At 40.1% G+C, this 20,380-nt stretch overlaps 1 protein-coding gene across 2 annotated transcripts in view; it reads left to right on the top strand.

The window, feature by feature from the left end:
- The window catches only part of os9 (OS9 endoplasmic reticulum lectin), a 50,927-nt gene that overhangs the window by 26,891 nt on the left and 3,656 nt on the right, over window positions 1-20,380 (top strand). The window contains exons 7-14 of one of the 2 annotated variants that reach the window (XM_048523573.2): window positions 1,086-1,256; window positions 5,226-5,344; window positions 7,075-7,135; window positions 7,391-7,476; window positions 10,917-11,153; window positions 12,218-12,401; window positions 15,958-16,131; window positions 19,112-19,224. In XM_048523573.2, coding sequence (XP_048379530.1) covers window positions 1,086-1,256; window positions 5,226-5,344; window positions 7,075-7,135; window positions 7,391-7,476; window positions 10,917-11,153; window positions 12,218-12,401; window positions 15,958-16,131; window positions 19,112-19,224 — 1,145 coding nt within the window. The remainder of the gene's footprint in view (window positions 1-1,085; window positions 1,257-5,225; window positions 5,345-7,074; window positions 7,136-7,390; window positions 7,477-10,916; window positions 11,154-12,217; window positions 12,402-15,957; window positions 16,132-19,111; window positions 19,225-20,380) is intronic. The other variant, XM_048523574.2, reaches the window with a different exon arrangement.

Raw genomic sequence — 20,380 nt, 5'->3', positions numbered from 1 at the left:
CCTTCCAATGGTTCTGTGTATAGGAACATAGGAGTCAGCTTTACCATTCAGATCATAACTGATCATCTACCATAACTGATCATCTACCTCAACTGAGATGCACATATCCTGTGATGTTATTTCATAACTCAACTTTTCAACCTCTACCTTGAATTTTCCTAATTGTGGAGTTTCCTTGGCCCTCTGGGGTAGAGAATCCCAAAGATTCACCACCCTCTGTCACAGAATTCTTATTGGCACAGAAGGGAGCCATTTGGCCTGCTGTGCTTGTACTGTATCTTCAAACAATCCGTCATCTCATGCCAGTCTGCCTCACTTGACCCTGCCTTCTGGTCATTTCCAGACCTGAAGTACTTGCTGTATCAAAGTTTTTCTTTCCCTCAAATCACCACTGATTTTGTCACTTTGAATCCATGGCCCCTTGTTCCTTTTTGTGAGCTTCTCCCTAACTAGCCTGCTCATGATTCTGAAAACCATTTTCTGAAATCTCCTGTCAGCTGCCATCTCTGAGGAGAACAGTTGCACCTTCTTCAATCTATCCACATCATTTGAAGTTTCTCATTCTTGGAACCATTCTTGTAAATCACTTCTGCACATACTCCAAATGCATTTGCATCTTTCCTGTAATGTGGCACACAGCTATGCACAGTACTCCAGCTGAGGTCTAACAAGTGCCTTGTACAAGTTCAACATCACCTCCGTGCTCTGTACTATACACTCCTTTTAATAAAGCCTAAAACACATGTATGCTTTATTAACTGGTATGTGCACCCAGCTCCCTCTGCTCCTTCACCCCCCTGCCCCCTTACAATTGTACCCTCACTAAGTTGCAGTCCCTCCATTGTTCTATACAATTGCTCCAAACACACATGTGAAACCAAGGTCCATAGGCTGACCATTCAGTAATGATGACAACTAACTGGGGTACTTGATCTCTTGTAAATTAGTTTACAACAGGATGTAATATGACAGGTAAAAGACAGGAAGGTGAGCTTCAGGAACATTGAGTGCAGTTGTTTATGGATGTTATTTTTGCAATTATTTCAGTACAATTAATTTCCTTTCTCTTTCTATCCTCTCTACAGCTGATACTAAACGCAAAGTAGAAAAAATCTCCGAAGAGTTGAAAACCTTGGATGAAATGTTGTTGAAAGACCAAAGTGTGCAGACTGATGAAGAGAATGACCTGACTCAGGAAGCTGAGAACCAAACTGAGGAGCTTTCAGATGCTGGTGAGAATGAATTGGAATTGGAAGGTATGGCCATCTTTTCTTCCTGTAACCATACAAAACACATGTAAATTGATATCTTGCATTCCAAAGCGTGGGCTGAAATCCTCCCACTTTCCCAGATGTTGGTTCCATTGGAGATAGTGTGGTATATGGTTAGAAGTACAATGCAAGTCCAATGTTTGTTGGTTACATGGTATCAGCAATTATAAGTAAGACAAAGCTTGCAAAGTATCAGTAAATGCAACTACCATAGAGGGTTGAAAACTGAGAGCTTAGGTTCCTTGGGATGACTAACTTGAGATGTTGTTTGTGCTCAGTAGTTGCCTGGTCCAGGTGGCTTGCATCTCAAGCTGCTATTGGAGATGGGAGAGGTGACAGCAGATGTATTCTTCCAATTTTCCCCTAGATATGGGGAGGCATCGGAGGATTGGTAAATATGATGTCCTCTTTCAAGAAAGATGGAGAAAGCCTTTTTGCCTACTGCAAGCACGTTAGTTTAACATCAGTGGGTAAAACTTTAGAAAAATGAATCAGCAGGCACTTTGACACCTTTGCATTGAGGAAAGCCAGCATGGATTTGTAAAATGCATATTGCATTTGACTAATCTAAATAAATCATTTGATTTAAAATTAGATGTTTGAAGCAAGGAATGCTCTGAATGCTGTCTCTATGGATTTCAATGATGTTTTGGCAAAGTACTACTTAAAAAGCCTCTGAACCAAATTGTGCTGCTTGGTATATCAGCTTGAACAAAGGATTGACTGCAGCTCAAAACAGCACGTTGTAAATGGTTTTTCAAACCGATGGAATGGCACCAGTCAACATGAAAGCAAATCAACTGCAACAAACTGATAGGCCAGCAAATAAAACTGAAAGAACATCCTGGAAATCAGGAACAAAACAGAATTTGCTGGGGAAAAACTAAGCAAGTCTGGCAGCACCTGTGGAGAGAAATCACTTAATGTTTCAGGTTAGGTGACCCTCCTTTAGTTTACAGTCAGCTCTGAAGGATCCCTGGACCTGAAATGCTAAATCTGCTTTCTCTGCATAGATGCTGCCAGACCTGAGGTTTTCCAGTAATTTGTTTTTGATAAGGCAGCAAAAAGGGGTAGTGAAGAGGTAGGTGGAGTTTAACACAATTGTGGGGTGATTCATTTTTAGAACATAGAACATAGAAAAGTACAGCACAGTACAGGCCCTTTGGCCCATGATGTTGTGCCGTGGAATAATCCTAATCCAAAGATAAAATAGCCTAACCTACACTCCCCTCAATTCACTGTCCATGTGCATGTCCAGCAGTCGCTTAAATGCCACTAATGACTCTGCTTCCACGACTACCACTGGCAAACTATTCCATGCGCTCACAACTCTCTGGGTGAAGAACCTCCCTCTGACGTCTCCTCTATACCTTCCTCCTAACACCTTAAAACTATGACCCCTCGTGGCAGTCAAACCTGCCCTGGGGAAAAGCCTCTGGCTATCGACTCCATCCATGCCTCTCATTACCTTGTACACCTCGATCAGGTCACCTCTCTTCCTCCTTCTCTCCAGAGAGAGAAGTCTGAGCTCAGTCAACCTCTCCTCGTAAGATAAGCCCTCCAGTCCAGGCAGCATCCTGGTAAACCTCCTTTGCACCCTCTTCAAAGCCTCTACATCTTTCCTATAATAGGGCGACCAGAACTGGACACAATATTCCAAGTGTGGTCTCACCAGGGTTTTGTAGAGCTGCAGCATAACCTCGCGGCTCTTAAACTCGATCCCCCTGTTAATGAAAGCCAAAACACCATATGCTTTCTTAACAACCTTATCCACCTGGGTGGCAACTTTGAGGGATCTATGCACTTGAACACCAAGATCCTGCTGTTCCTCCACACTTTCGAGCATTCTGCCTTTAATCCTATATTCAGCATGTAAGTTCGACCTTCCAAAATGCATCACTTCACATTTATCCAGGTTGAACTCCATCTGCCATTTCTCAGCCCAGCTCTGCATTCTGTCAATGTCTCCCTGAAGCCTGCAATAGCCTGCGATACTATCAATGGCATCTCCAACCTTTCTGTCATCAGCAAACATACTAACCCACCCCTCAACCTCCTCATCCAAGTCATTTATAAAAACTACAAAGAGCAGACGCCCAAGAACAGAGCCCTGTGGGACACCACTCAGCACTGACCTCCAGGCAGAATACTTACCATCTACAACCAATCTCTGCCTCCTGTCAGCCAACCAATTCTGAAGTAGATTAAAAACTTACTGGCACAGTTCTAAAGTATGCGGGAACGGAAGAACTTGGGGGTGCATGTGCATTGATCATTTGAAGGTAGCATGAAATTTGAAATAGTAGTTAGCATGGGATCCCAGCCTTCCCAATGATCGTATTTAATACAAAACAGGGATGTTGTGCACACCCTTAAATCTTTGGCTAAGCCTTAGCTAGGAGGATGATCCAGTTCTAGCAACAGCACACCAGATAGGATCTGAGATTTGCTATAATGATTTCAAGAATGAGAAGGTTTAGCTACAAGGTCATGCTGACAAAGCTGGAATTGTTCTCCTCGAGGCCAGGGAGGTTGAGGGAAAAAATAAAGAACATGATGGGTTTAGATAAGATAGATTAAAAATGAACTGTTCCCATTAGCGAGTGGCACAAGAACTAGGGGACACAGGTTTAAGTCGTAATGGGGTATGCAAGGAAGAACTTCATTTGTGCAATGAGTGGTAATGATTTAGAACTTGCTGCCTGTGAAGGTGGTAGAAGGAGAGACAATGAATGATCCCAAAAGGATATTGGGTAGACACTGTGAAATTAACTTGCAGGATCACAAGGAAAAAATAAATAAATTGGCTGGATTGCTTTGCAGAGCTGGCATGTACTGGGGCTGAATAGTTTCTTGCGCTGTAATTCACTGATTTGTAATAACATCAAATTTACGGTCTCCTTTGATCCCCTGACCCTTCCCCATATCTAAGGAGAATCTGAAGAATAATGCAAGACCTTCTATCTCCTCATCCTTTCCAGTTACAACCTGAAATGCAAACTGCCTAGACCAGGCAACCACTCTTAAGCATAACGAACATCTTGAGTGTCTCTTCCCTTTCTCTCCTTTTTAACAAGCTGCATACTAATATTATTGCTGTCTTGTTTGCATGAATGACAAACTAGACTCGCCAGTGTTGGGTGTTTGAAGCTTGGACCAGTGATTACACTCTGCTGCTCTGACTGTTAAATTGCTGCTGGGGGAGTACAGCATCTCAATTTTAAAATTGCTCAGCTCATATGCTGCAAAGTCATCTGCTGAAAATTACTAAAATGGTACTCCTTTCTGTGTCTCCTCGTCTCTCACACTTTAACGTTCTGTCTCTTTGGCCATCTCTCCATCTACTATTCTTTTGTATATCTCCTATCGGAGTGGACAGAGTGGGTTTGGGGATTTGGAAGACTGAAGACTCGTGTCAGTAATACATTAATTGGTTCTGGTAACCATGCAGTATAATAAGTCATGTGGTTAGCTGGGACCAGGTTAACATTATCAGTGACCAATGGAAACATTTATGTAGAGCCACTGACTAATGGATAGCCAAATCAGAAAGATATATCTGAACATCCTTGAACTGAAAAGCTGTTTTTGTCCACAGATGCTGCCATATCTGCTGAGTATCTTTGTCATTTTCTGTTTTCATCTAAAATTTCTGGCATCTGCAGGATTTTGCTTTTGACTTTTTACACATTGTGATTTGAGCTCGAACTGCTCCAGGTCATTTTGTAAGAGGAGACTTGTCCTCGCTACATGGCAGATTCAAATCTACAATCCCTTGTGCTAACTAACTGTGGTGTTCCCCAACAAAATTTGTGTTTTGCCTTTCCAACAGAAAATAGTCCTTCACCTGTGAATGGGCCCGTAGTGAGTTCACCTTCTTTACTTCAATCATGTACTGTGTGTACAAGGTGCCTGTGACTATTAACTGACAGCTGGGGTTTCTTTGAATTCCAGGAATTGAAACCTTAAATTCACAGATGACTGAAGATGAGGATAGTGGTGAGAAATTCTGGAACAAAATCAGCAAACCAGAGACTGACGAGGGTCCCCTTTCAGAAGAGAGGCTAGAAGAGGTATTGTAGGATTTTAAAAAAAATCTACATTGTAATGAGCCTTCATGTTGGGAGAGCAGTGGATGCTGTAATAATTTCTGTTAATAAACACTTTAATCTCTGACAATGGTGGGCTCAGTATTAAGTAGTGATTCCAATTTTTGCATGTGAAGTGCTGATTTGTAAAGTACAAATCTAGTCATAGCTATCAGAAGTAAAGAAGCTTAGCCCTGTGCATATAATCTCCTGAAATCTAGTGTTTTACTAATCGGAGGGCTTTTATAAGCAATTATAATTTTAGCAAACAGCACAATCCTCCAAATATTGTTCCCTGCCTCCATGTTAGTGGTCAACGAGGTGGAGGTTTGAGGTGACTGCTACATTTTGAATGTGGTTTATAATGGGTAAAGATCTATTCCAACAGACAAAATTCCATTCTTGAAATTTGAGATCATTGAATCTGGAAATATAGGGAAAAGAATGATACAAGCTTGAATGCCTACGTTAAAGAACAGGAGCTCTTTAAAATTCAAACTTGTCCCTTTATTGTGAAACTACTTTACCTTGTTTTGTGCTGTACTGCCTGAGCCTGGTTTATTAATTTTGTTTAAACAAATGCATCTGGAACAAAATTTAAAGATTTAATCCAGGCTTTCATAACACCTAAAGGAAGTTGTAAGAAAGAACTGAATAAGCAGCCAGATGAGAACTGAGTCAAAGAATGAATGGAGTGTTGAATAATCACTTCACATTTCTGCAGTGAATATAGGCTTTGTTAAATTAATGTGCCATGACAAGCCCTCATGGACTTAGGCATGTATTTTTGGTATCCCTTGTCATGTTGGCACGTGTCATGCAATGTGGAGTAAATAATGCAATGCACATGGGCCCCAGTTTTCAATGTAACCCTGCATGCAACAGTGATCCTGTCTATGCATTTGCTAGTATGTGCCAGACTCAAATATAATAATCAATTCAAACTGTATCACTTTTTCCACTGTCGCTGGGTCAAAATCCTGGGCCTCCCTGACAAGACTGGATGTCCCTGTATGTGAACTGCAGTTCAAGAAGGCCACAACATTTGAGGGGAAGTAGGGATGGGCAATAAATGCTGACGTATTCAGTGACTCTGTCATGCCAACAATGAATAATAACACTTCAAATCCAGATTGGTTTTTGTGAAATTATCAAGAATTTTGCTTGTTTGTTCATAATTTACACTGTCACTGTTTAAAATGTTACATGTGCATTTGGTTAGGCATGTATCATTTGCTTTGTTCCATATACTGCTTCAAGATTAGAAATGTGCTTCACTTCCAAGGTGTGGTCTGAAATTGATATGCACTGAAAGAGAGTGGGAATCTATCTTGAGACCCCAGTCTTAATGGTTCTTTACCTCAAATCTATTATCTGAGCATTTGCAATGCCACATGTTTTACCTGAGCAAACTGCTGTATTGTCAAAGATAGAGCTGGCACGTAACTTTTAACTGTCAGATTTTAAGCCCCTGCTTTGACTACTTGTAAAGTTTTATTATTCATTTTTTCCCTCAACTTACCTTTTTGAGTTTGAGTTTCCTTTTTTGCCCTGAAAAAATACCTCAATGTTTTTCTTTAATTTACAGTGATGCAGTGCTGCTGATTGAGCTCCGTTTCATGTGAATGTTTGTCAGGATGGCCAAATGGGAAACTGGTAGAACTGCCCCCTTGAATTTAAGGGAGTAACAGTAACAATGTTTCTTTGTTTCTCAGGCTGAGACTAAATTGAGCGATGCAGTTAAAACCGGGGATGACAACCTTCAGGGTGATCAAGGTAAACAAAAATTGCAAATATACATCATCCTGAGTTAAAACCCCTCAAAATGGAAGAACAGAGTAGCCCATCCCACAGTTGTCCTTCTGTTGATGTGAAATGAGTTATTTCTGTTCAACCATTTTCCTTGAGCATAGGTAACGAGCAAAACAACAATGTTTGAGTTATATAATCTACTACCTAGTTGTTTTCAAGTTCAATTCTGAAATGACAATGATCTTATTTTACCATACATCCCAACCCCCTTTTATTCAGGCAAACAGAAAGTCCAGTTCAGAATAACAAGGCACCCTGAGGATCTTCTAAAGCTGATTCAAGAATTAAAAGACCAGACTACCAAGGTACTGATGGAACATCCTAGTGGTATTCTCATCAGATGTTGATCTTGAAGCAAAGTGGCTGCTTTTGTGGTTTATTCATTTGTGTTGGTAACATTTCAGATCTGGTGACCCTCCCTTGTTCTAAGGAAGGGTCACTGGACCCGAAACGCTAACTGTCTTTTTCCTTCTCAGATGCTGCCAGACCTGCTGAGCTTTTCCGGTAACTTTGTTTTTGTTTCTGATATACCGCATCTGCAGTTCTTCCAGTTTTTATACAGCTTCTCCTGATATTCATCTATTGTATATTGTTTGCTTCAACCATTCCCTGTGGGATCAAGCACTGTATTCCCACCATTCTTTGGATGAAAAAAATGCCTGAATTCCCTATTGGATTTCTTAGTGACTCTTCATGGCCTCTACTTTGTGCTCTTTGCCACTAGAGGAAACATTGTCTATGTCTCTGTGTCCAAATCTGTCATTAATGCTAAAGATCTTTTGTTAGGTCATTCCCTCAGCTTGCTTTCTTCCAAGGAAGAAGAGACCAAACCTGTTGTTCCTTTCCTAATGTGTTGTTTTGCATGTTTCTGTATCATCTTTGTAAATCTTCTCTGCACCCCCTAGTTCCTCAAGCCTTTGTATCATATAATCACTGTTCACAGAACTCTTAATTGTGGCACAAAGGTTCAATACAGGTCAATACTTAACTCCCCTATTAGAAATAAAGCTTAGCTCTTGGTTTGCTGTTTTTCTGACTTAAACTTCTTAACTTATAATAATTGGTACATTTCTGTTTCGAGGTCACTTTGTGTCTCTATCCCATTTAGACTTCCACCTTTCAACTAATAAATTACTTTTGTTCTTCCTACCAACTCACTCACCCGGTTTGAATACCTCTTGTCAATTATTTGTCCATTCTGTAAATGCATTAAAATTGTGCAGTAACTAGTCGCAGTCCTCATGGCACAGATGTATCCTTCTGAATATCTGCAGATTTACAAATGTTTTTGATCCACAATTCAAATCACTGATATCAATTTGAGAATGAGTGCTGCCAGCACTGATCCTTTTGGTGCACTACTTCCCACCTTCTGTCAGCCTGTGAATTTGTGGTTTGCTCCACTTTTTGATAGCTACCTTGAAGCGAGCTAGTCCCCTGGCTCTGTGTTCACCTGATTCATTTGTGGTTTATGGGTCATCTTTTGAAAGGCCTCTTGAAAATCCAGATAAATTACATCATCTGCATCACAGCTATTGCATTTTCTGTTAGCTCCTCGATTACAAAAGTGAAAATTTAAATTTTATACTGGCTATTCATTATTATATTCCTCATTTCTAGATTTTCTGTTTTTAAGTCAGGATTCCATTGTGTTTCCTACCCCAGATGTTAAGCTGACTAGTCTAAAATTTCCTGGACATATTATGGAGCTGTAGAGAATAGAAATAGACCCTTGGTCCAACCATTTCATGCTGACCACAATCCCAAACTAAACTAGTCCCATCTGCTTGTGCTTTGTCCTTATCCCGCCAAATGTTTCAAATTTATGTACTTACCTAGGTGTCTTCTAAACATTGCAACTGTATCCACATCCACCAGTTCCTCTGGAACTTCATTCCACACAAACCACTGCTTTTATACAATTTAAAAAAAAAAGTGCCCTTCATGTCTGTTTCAAATCTTTCTCCTCTCACCTTAAAAATATGTGCTCTCGTCTTGAAATCCACCATACTGTCTCTTTACATGCAGCAGTTAAATTAGCTATCTGTCAGGCAACCTGAGACTACACCCTTTCCTAGCAAGTTATTGAATATAAGTTGTAATACCTCTGAACTCCTTCCTGAGATTCTTTATAAAGCATGTAGATGCAACCAATCCAGACCAAGGCCTTTATCCTCTTTTGAGCGTGTTTAATTTATTCAGCATATCCCCTTTTATTAATGCACTTACCTCATTGCAACTCAAATTTGGAGAAATCAAAATGAAGAAAGAGAAAGCAGGATAACTTCATGGGAAGATTCTATTTCAGTTGGGAATGATAGTTCTGTATCATGAGGTGAAAAGAATTTCAAAACTAGCGTTGTGGAGCCACTTGAGCTGGAGTTACAATAACAAAGCACTTAAAGGAATGGTTTATTTCTCCAGTTTTCTTTCCACAAATCTGCTGGTCCATTAAAAGTGGCAATTCCTAGGCTATCATTTGATAGATCCTTGCAAATCTGCTTGAAGTAACCTTTGTTGTGAATGTTGGCTTTTCATGATTGAGTCTTAGTTAAATTCAACCTTGTTCTCCCTCATCCACACCATTTTTATGGAAGGTGGTAAAACCACACTAACTATTCCACCCTTTTTTTGGGCTAGGGAACAGTCTTGCTTAATCTGCCTTTGCAGTAACTGCAAAACTTGGATAAATGCACCATGTTAATTTGGAGAACAAAGGGACCTGTAGGAAATGTTTTAGGTTTGGCAATTTGTGTAAGTGTTTATTATATATTCTGAGCAAAACATCAATTTTACTTTTGAATTAAATTTCAAGTGAATGCCCGAAAGTTAGCACCAAACGAAACTTAGTTAGTGGAATACCGTAAACATTTCTTAAAATTATCAGTTCATTTTATAAGAAACTGAACATCTGCATTAAAATAGCACATTAGGATCAAAAATTTAAAATTATGAAAACATCAGCTGTTCACCTAATGTCACAATTTCACTCCATTGTAAATTTCTTCTCTGGCCAGTGAAGTTGGGCACTCTTATAAGGTGGTTCTAAGATCCATGTTCTGTCTTTTTTCTTTATTCATTCATGGGATGAGGGTGTTGCTGGCTAGACCAGCATTTATTGCCCATCCCTAATTGCCCAGAGGACAGTCACAAGTCAACCACATTGTTGTGGACCTGGAGTCACGTGTAGGCCAGATGAGGTAAGGAGACACTTTCCTTCCCTAAAAGGCATTAGTGAACCCCATGCCCCCATTATCTGTACTTCAATCTGACCCCTTTGCAAACCCCCCACTCCTGCCTGAATCTTAATTTATACTAACCTTGCTGTGCCGTTGTTCTAACAATGTGTTTATTGCCAAATGTAACTCCATAGTGGCATTGTTGTCATGTATTGCATCAATCCCATTGTTGAGACGTGGTCAGAAATTCCAGACCATCAGTGTCATTTTTTTAAATCTCAGGAATTTGAATAGATTTTTTTGAAACTTGTAGACATAGTATTAAATGTGAAAAATTTGATTGAATTGTTGCAGAATGCAATAAGTTCTGTGCCTGTTCTTTTTAAACTGTACAACCTGTTCACATCCAATTTGGAGCATCATTCCATTGACCAGATTAGATTGGAAGTGACAATGTACTCTCACTTGTGGAGAAATTCTTGTGTATGTTACAGATAGTCAAGTGTGTTTCCAATTGTGCATATGTCGCACTTAAAACTTTTCTCCTCTTTTTTGATTAATGAAAGCGGAAAGGTGATGAGAAGGATCCAACTATGGATACTTCTGCAGGGTATCCTGAAAAACCCACTGACCAGGACTTATCAGCAAAACAAGAGGAGATGATTGATAGTGAAGAAAATGAGCTCATTAAAAACTTTGAAAAGGAACTTGAAGATGTGTCTCTACCAAAATCAAAGATGTCTGAAATTAAAAGAGAAGTGAAAGAAGAAATGGAAAAAGAATTTGAAAATCTAATTGATGAGGTGAGTAATACTCATTTTGAATTCCCAGCAGTTTCGTACAAGTTAAAATCTGTAAATGTTGCTGATGAGACAGGGCTGAAACAAACCATTTTTTTCCAACTTGTTGCTGGTGTTAGAATGATACTTTGGGTGGGGGAAGGAGGAGTGACTTGGCACTAGTTAATGATGCCCATTTAGTGAGCTGGTGGCAGTGTGATGGGTCAAAGGCATCCTTCTGTACCATTACCTGTGATTCTGTGACATGCACGAATGCGTGCTTGAAATAAACGTGAGTAGATCTGTGTATTGTAGCTGCAGCATGATCCATTTCCTGCACTGATTGTTTCATTGCAAGATGCTATTTTGCATTTTCAAAAATGACCTGACTCTGTGGTTCTTGCAAGTTCACGGAGAACACTGGGATAGAAAAAACATTATATTTTTTGAGCTTGGCCACTGATTTGCAATTAACACATTAAATGAAATTTTAAATAAGGAAAATTTATGATTCAGCTTTCCCTGGAATGACCTGGGTGGAAAACTAAATAAATGGCTTGTTAGATGTAATCAGGTGGATTGCAACAAACTTTAGTCAAAATCAGAGGGAGGAAAGCTTGTTAAATTTTTGATGGTTCTACTGCTGTCTCTGCTCTTGTATCGACAAGAAACCCTTGACGGTTCTTTTTGCCACTTCCTAGATATTAATCACCCTTGTATGTGAGAGTAGTATGAGTAAGATTTACATGTCCCACAACATTTTGCATATATTCTTGCTTCATGGCCACACTACATGAGGGTAAAGTAATCTGAATAGGGACTTTGAAAACATAAAGGTACTGTGCCTAAATGGAATTTGATCTGTGATTTGAAGATGAACAGCATCACTAGTTTCTCTTGCAGCATGCAACAAAGAATTACCCAGTGCTTAATGTGATCTTAATCTTTCTTTAAATGATGAGGAAACAACATCTCAACATAATTGAAGCATATTCTATGTAATCATTACTTTGCATGGTGTAACCTTGGAGTGAGGGTAGCACATTTCATATTATACTCTGATGTAATTAAACATGATATTTTTTCAGGCACAAGATGAACTTGAAGCAGAGGGTCTGAAAGGGGAATTTGATCGCAATCAAGCCTCCAAGACCTTGGCCACTACCCTAAATAAACTCATAGACAAACTTGAAGAAAAGGAAGAGGCACATGGTGAAGAGGATAGCGACACAGCGAAAGGAAGTCCCAGTCATGCTTCAAAACAGACAGAAGGTACAGTACATTTATTTAGTTCACTTCCATGATTGTTGTGGGATTTATTTTTCTTTTCCCTTTACTTACAGGCAGAGAGCATTGTTAAGTTACAAAATTATTAAATTATTTCTGTTTTTGCATTGCATAGAGAGGATGGATGAAAGAAGAGGGGAATTGTGGGTGGGGTAATAGTGGACGTATACTTAGTGTCAGTGTGTTAAGCAGCATTTTGAAGTTTGCTGATCTATAAAATGAAGATGCACAAATACTAGATGCTGAGGAAACTTCAACACTTGAGGGCAATCCTTTCAAAACCATCGTCCAGTGGGCACAAGCATAGCATATGCGGGTTTAATATGATGATGTTTGGGAAGATATGTTAATGTTGAAAGACTGTATGCTATAAAATATAGATGAACTGATGCATTTTGATCCAGTATGCAGATACTTCAAGGTGGTAGGACTAGTTGATGAGGTAGCTCTATAAAATGCAGATTGATTAGGTTTATAAATAGAGATGCGTAATATAAAAACAATTTCATAAATCATTGGTTCGGCCTCAGTATTCTGGCTAATTTTAACCTATAACGCTCAGGAAAGATGCCTTATGATACAGAGGCAGCTTACCAGGATGTTGGGGTGAGACACCTTGGTTATTGTGAGGAAGTTGGAAATGTCAGGATTGTCCTTTTTGAAGCACAAGGTTAAGATGTCAGGTTTTTTGCTTTCAAGATAGATATGGGGTTTTTGATGAGTAGAATAAAGATTTTGAATAGAGTAGATTTAAAAAAAATTCTACTGGCAATTTGGTAAACAGCCAGATATTTATTTGTACTAATTTGTAAGATGTAGAAGGGAGATCAAAACTTCACTGAATTGTCAGACTTTGGATCATTCTACTGGGAGGAGTGAGGTGGTGGGGGTGTTGTGGAGGGGAAGAGAGAAGGTGGGGAGAGAGGGAAAGGAGGGAGCACAGTATGAAAATTGGTAGAAACTGACTCCATAAAGGAGTTGAAAAGAGTTAACAGGTACTTGGTGATGAGGCTGCAGGATTATAATGGACTCTGGTACAGCCATAACATAACCCCTCTGCCTTAAGTTTCTATGATTCTGCCTTATCTCTTCCTCTTTCATTTTTTTTATTCCAGGGTTTTTGTCTCATAACTTGTCTAGCATTGCATCTCATACAGTTTTGAAGGATATTCTGACGTTAGTTTAAAATTTCCTCCTTTTTTACTTGGACAGTGGTGACAGTACTTTTAATCTTTTTTTAACACTACTTTGCAATCCCTTATTGGTATTTGACTTTTTGAAAGGTGAAAAGTCTGTCTTTACAAACCTTTCTCGATAATTCCAACCTCTGATTTAAGGAACAAGACTCATTGCTCTTTTGCTGCAGCTTTCCCTGAGAACGTGTATATCTTCAATGTCTTGGTGATGCTTGGATTGACCAAGGCAGTGTGAGATCTGACATGACTTTCCCTGACTTGTATTCTATCGTGTTTACTATATACTTCAGTATTCTGTTTGCTTTATTTGCTGTTCAGTCAATTTTGGAAATGTTGAGCTTTGAGTTGACTAAGAACCCTACTTTTTTGCATTCTTTCAATATCTGCATTAATTTCATCTGCCTCTGTATTTGTTTATTTTGTGCATTGTGTTGCCTAAATTTCTGTCATGACTAACTGTACCTCCCTCCTAACTTAGCTTCATCTGAAAGCTTGACCAATTTTTAGTTAGATTTATAAATCGAAGTAGTCGATTTAAATTTGCAATATCAATGGCCCCAGTGCTGAACCCTGGAGCAACCCATTCTCTGTTTCTCACATTGACATGACTTATTCAAGTGCCTGCACTTTGTCGTTCTCATTGAATCTTCACAGCTTTGAGCTAGCTGAGGTTTTTTTGCAAGTCTAACCACACCCAGTAGTAGAATTTTCTGCAATTCCCTTTGTGGTTAGAGATTTGTTGAGCAAGGCCTTTAGCGTCATACTTTTGGATTATTCAAGGTTCAGCTTGGTACCAGTGAGAAATTTCATTATTTTACATGATGCAGCCCACTCTAAAAGAAACTTTTGCATGTTGTGTTAATAGGTTCATGAATTACCTTTTTTGCCTATTTTCAGCCAACTGGAACAGTAGCTCACTTGTTATGAATTCCTCAAAGAATCTCTTGTCTCATGTCTTTGGGCCATCTATCTGTTTCTTTAACTTGTTCTGAGCACCTTCAGCCTGTTTGGAACTTCCTTTTTCCTTTTCAAGTCATTAATTCTACTCTCAAGGCACTAGTCCACTCCAGAAGTGTTTGAATTCAATCCACCAATCAAAGTGCTTTTCAAAGCCTCCTCTGAAGCTGATTGAAGCATGGTATGTAGGGGCTGTAGCTGGTGGTTTCAGGCAAGAGCACAACCAATTTAAACTTGAGTTTTTTTTTAAATGGACGTTGAAGATGTTTTGCATTGAGTTCTGTGGCCAGATGGTTTGTTAGACCTACTTGTTCATTTCCTTAAACTGTTAACAGCTATCCAAGTGTGGGGATGTAGGTGTTTTGTGGAAACTGCAATCTCAATGTTACAAAATGCTAGGATTTATGCACTGTTCTAGATGTGAGTTTGCTCGCTGAGCTGGAGGGTTCGTTTTCAGACGTTTCGTCACCATTCTAGGTAACATCAGTCAGCCTCCGATGAAGTGCTGGTGTTATGTCCCGCTTTATTTGTGTTTAGGTTTCCTTGGGATGGTGATGTCACTTCCTGTTTTTTCTCAGGGGTTGGTAGATTGGCTCCAAATCAATGTGTTTGTTGATGGAGTTCCGGTTGGAATGCCATGCTTCTAGGAATTCTCGTGCGTGTCTGTTTGGCTTGTCCTAGGATGGATGTGTTGTCCTTCCTCATCTGTATGTAAGGATACTAGTGACAGTGGGTCATGTCGTTTTGTAGCTAGTTGATGATCATGTATCCTGGTGGCTAGCTTTCTGCCTGTTTGTCCACTGTAGTGTTTGTCACAGTTCTTGCAAGGTATTTTGTAAATGATGTTCGTTTACAAAATACCTTGCAAGAACTGTGACAAACACTACAGTGGACAAACAGGCAGAAAGCTAGCCACCAGGCTACATGAACATCAACTAGCTACAAAACGACATGCCCTACTGTCACTATTATCCTTACATACAGATGAGGAAGGACAACACATCCATCCTAGGACAAGCCAAACAGACACCCATGAGAATTCCTAGAAGCATGGCATTCCAACCGGAATTCCATCAACAAACACATTGATTTGGAGCCAATCTACCAACCCCTGAGAAAAAACAGGAAATGACATCACCAACCCAAGGAAACCTAAACAAATAAATAAAGCGGGACATAACACCAGCGCTTCACCGGAGGCTCACTGATGATGTTACCTAGAATGGTGACGAAATGTCTGAAAACGAACCTTCCAGCTCAGCGAGCAAACTCTCATCCGGAACCTCAACCTGAGCTACAAATCTTCTCAACTCGCTTTATGTACTGTTATTTTTAAAGAAACTGGAATATCCTTGTACCTTTGCGACTGACCTCTTGCTGCATTTCAGAAACTGATGAAGAGACTGAGGGGCACGTTAAGGTTCGAGTCACAAAAATCAACCCAGGCAGCCCACTCCATAAAGAAATGAAAGTGCGTGAAATGAGTGGCACAGATCCCCAGCTCAGGCAGATTCAGAATGTGGTGAAAGAGCAGCTGGAGAAAGCAGGATTGAAAGCAGAAGGTAGTTTGGAGACTATTTATACTGCAACAGTAAGCCTTCCTGCATTCCCTCGCCTGCCAGTGGGAACCAAGAGTTGTCTTATTTTTAAGACAATGAAGGGCTTCTGACATTCCACCTCAGTGGTCTGAAAAATAAATGGTTCTACAGTAATGCTTGGGTGTCACATCGCACTGCTTTCTCCCTCCGCCCCCAACCCCCAACTTGAATTTGCATTTCAGCTGGAAGTGATGCCATGAATTTCTGCCACATAACGAGCCATGAGTTTGACAGCTTTGTGATGCAAAGACCGTAAACCCTATAACACATTAATTTAGAGCTTGATGTGGGAAAATAAATAATGCGCATTCTGTGGAAGGATGTATGTTGTTGTGCTTAAATGCTGATAAAGTAATACTGGCTTTTTCACCAGTATCTACCTCTTCCTGTGTTTTAACGTCAGCAATGGGTGCCAGAAGTGTAAGACTCTTCTATTCCCAGCATTGATCACCACCTTCGTCTTGATTAGCAGAAGGTGCAAAATGGGCATAATGTTTTTATTTAAACTGCACTGTATTGTGACCTAACAGTGTTGCTCCTGAGATGCTGCTTGGCCTGCTGTGTTCATCCAGCTTCACACTTTGTTATCGTGCTGCTGATTGAGCATCTTGTCATTTTTGTGCACATGTATTTGAGCCATTTCCGTATGTATTGGACCACAGTACGCAAGGGTTCAAAATATCATCTTGGGGCTGACTGGCTGCTATATGAAATGTTTTTTAGTTTGATTCTAAGCATTTAGCCAGACTTTACTGGTTTGATCTAATTGGTCATTAAGTCAAATAATCAGATGATAACCATGAGGAGACTTCAATTGCTCAAGTCCAAGGTTCAATTATTATAGGCAAGATTTTAATTATTATAAGCTTAGAATTCTTTACATTGTGAGAAGAGTGTGACTGCCCTTGACATTAGAGCTGAATTTGACAGTGGCATTAAGGAGCCCTAGCAAAACGAGTCAGTGGGGATAGAGAGGGGAGGAATTGTCTTCTGGTTGGAGTCATACCTGGCACAAAGGAAGATGGTTGTGGTTGTCAGAGGTCAGTCACCTCAGCTCCAGGACATTGCTGCAGGAGTTCCTCAGGGTAATGTCCTTGGCCCAACCACCATCAGCTGTTTCATCAATGACCTTTGACCATGAATTCAGAATTAGGGATGCCGTGCTATTTGCGACTCATCAGATACCGAAGCAGTCCATCTCCATGTGCAGCATGACTTGGGCCGCATTCAGATTAGGCTGATATTTGGCACAAATATTTATTGCCACTTAAGTACCAAGTAATGATCATCGCCAACAAAGAATATGAGCATTGTCCTATCTTATTCAATGACGTTGCTATCATTGGATTCCCTGTTATCAGCATCCTGAGGATTACTGTTGATCAGTAACAACTGGACTAGCCACAAATAGTGGATAGGAATACTTAAAATAGCTCCCCTCCTGACTCCCCAAGCCTGTCCACCATATGTAAGGTGTAAGTTGGGAGTATTCCATCACATTCGTCACTTGCCCTGAATGGGTGCAGCTTCGCCAACACTTTAAAACTTGACACCATCTTGATTGATACCCTATTCTCATCACCTTCAACTAAGTAACAGCACTGTGAAATTCACCAAGGCTTCTTAGACAATGCCTTTGAAACCCATGACGACTTTCATCCAGAAGGTAGCAGGTACATAGGAATGCCAACACCTGCAGGTTTCCCTCCCAGCCACTTGGCATCTAACTTGAAAATTTATCACTGTTCCTTCACTGTTTCTGGATGTGCCCACAACATGTGGACCTGCAGCTCACTGCCATCTTCTCCAGGGCAATTAGGGATGGGCAATAAATGCCAACCTAGTCAGTGATGCCCACATCCCTATGAAAACACTTGCAGTAGTATATGACAATCTGAAGTTGATGTTTTAAAGTGCTGTAATCTTGGTGCTTTCAGTTTTGCAATAGTTTAAGTATGTCCATCCTCAATTAATCCATGTGCTTGAGGAACTGTTTCTCTGTGGGAAGGGGCACTTGATTTTCTTTAAAACATGTTGTCCTGAAATTTGGATTTGCCAGCAACCTACTATTGAACACTTTTTTTAAAACCCTTTGCATAAACCAAGCCCCTGATGGCTGGTCAACACCCAAGCAAATGTGCTCCTGCACCTGACCTCTCCCCATATACTTGAGGCAGTTTGCTTCTGTCTGATGTTCCAGTTGACAATGAAATGGGCATGTAGATAAGTAATTCCTTACAAGACTACTGTTTCTCTGTTCACCAATTGTGTGGATTTTTGTCTTTGTTTTTGTTTATGCTGACTTAAAATTTTGTAACATGTTATGCCAAATTATTGTCAGAGCTCATTTAAACCAGACTTTCACAGATTTCAAATGTAAAGGGTTGGAGTCATTTAGGATGCCCATTTATTAACTTAACTAGCATGTTAGTTCAATTATGGGATATAGAGCTTTCCTCCTGATGGAAGTAGAGTTCTGTTTTGGGTATGGCCTTTGAGAAGTTTGGATGAAGTCCTGGGAGTATGCGCCTACTTGCTGGATTTAAGGAATCTGAGGTATTTAGTGATGGGTTCCTCTGCCCCATCTCTCTCGAATTTAGGAGATGAGTGGTCTTCCAGTAGTGACAAAATGCTGTAAATGATTGACGTTTCGTGCAGTCTGAATAAGTGACCACGGTCAAGTTTAAATAGCAACAGAGGGGTTAGGTAAGGGATTGAATGATGAGGGCATGACAAGAAATCACTTTGCAGCTTGAAATACTAAAGTGTAAAGAATTGTAATGAACAGGATGCAGATCTGTTTTTTTGATCTTTTACCTATGACAATGTAACAATTAGGTTCAAAAAGTCATTTGTACAAAAGAAATTGCTGTTTCTGCAGATTAACACTTACAGGATTTGATGATAATTCACTGAATAAACACCAGATGTTTTTATTTCTCAGGTAAAATTGAAGTGAAGATTGTAACAACTGGATCACTTGGCGACGATGATGATATGCACTGGCTGTCAGAAGAAGATACTAAATCCTTCAGAGAGCTTCTCATCAACTTACTGGTACAAATGTTTATGCCTCTGCTCTAGTAACATAAGCAATGACGTGGTATTGTTGCTGGACAGGTAATACAGAGACCCACGTAATGTTCTGGGGTTGAGTTCAAATCCCACCACAAATGGTGGAATTTGAATTATAACAACCCTGGAAGTGAAAGTGATGACTGAGAAACTGTCATAGATTGTTGTTGTTTAAAACAAATCCTGTCTGGTTTCCTAATGTCTTTGAGAAAGGCAATCTGCCGTCCTTGGCTGGTCTGGCCTACATGCAACTTCAGATTGACAGCATTATGGCTGATTGACTCATAACTGCCCTCTGAAATGGCCAAGCAAGCTGTTCAGTTGAATCAACTGCTACAGGGGGCACCTTGGAACAAAAATGCTACGCTAGCAAGTGATGCCCACAGCCATGAGAGGTTGACAACACAGGAAAAAGCCCTTCAGCCCATAGCCTGCACTGGCTCAAAACAAGTACCTAATATTCTAATCCTATTTCCCAGCACTTGGCCTCTAGCCTTGTATGCCTTGGCATTAGAAGTCTGCAACTAAATACTAATGCACATCCAGGAATGAATGAATGAATTTTTTGAAAAAAATGCAGTGAGTAAGATTATGATTTTTTTCCTCTGGAGTGTTCAGAACAGTAATCTCCACGTACCTTCTCAGTTCATATCACAAGCGAGAATTTGTTGGGACCCTGACCCCACAGAGGGTCTCAGTGGGCAGTTTATCAGAAAAGCACTGGCATTTTGCATGCTATTTTCTCTTCTCTCATGTCTTGCATCCACCATTTTCTGAACATACTCTGGTGCGGGTCATCTGAAAATTTCACAAAAGCACTCTTGCAATCTGTTATTGGTTACAGTTTGTAAAATTCAACTGACAGTATGTTTTTGGCTTGTATCCAAATTGAACAAGTTCAAACTGGTACTTCGGATATAATACAGGAAAACTTTTTTAAAAATCCAAAACTGCTACGGAGATAACAAAGTGTTGAGCTGGATGAACACAGCAGGTCAAGCAGCATCAGAGGAGCAGGAAAACTGACGTTTCAGGTCTAGACCCTTCAGAAATGGGGGAGGGGAAGGAGGTTCTGAAAGAAATAGGGAGGGGGGGGGGAGCTGGATAGAAGATGGATAAAGGAGAAGATAGGTGGAGA

This window comes from Stegostoma tigrinum, chromosome X, assembly GCF_030684315.1.
Source record: "Stegostoma tigrinum isolate sSteTig4 chromosome X, sSteTig4.hap1, whole genome shotgun sequence".
Lineage (NCBI taxonomy): Eukaryota > Metazoa > Chordata > Chondrichthyes > Orectolobiformes > Stegostomatidae > Stegostoma > Stegostoma tigrinum.
Note: the sequence above shows the minus strand (reverse complement) of the source record. Positions and strands in the feature narration are given on the sequence as shown.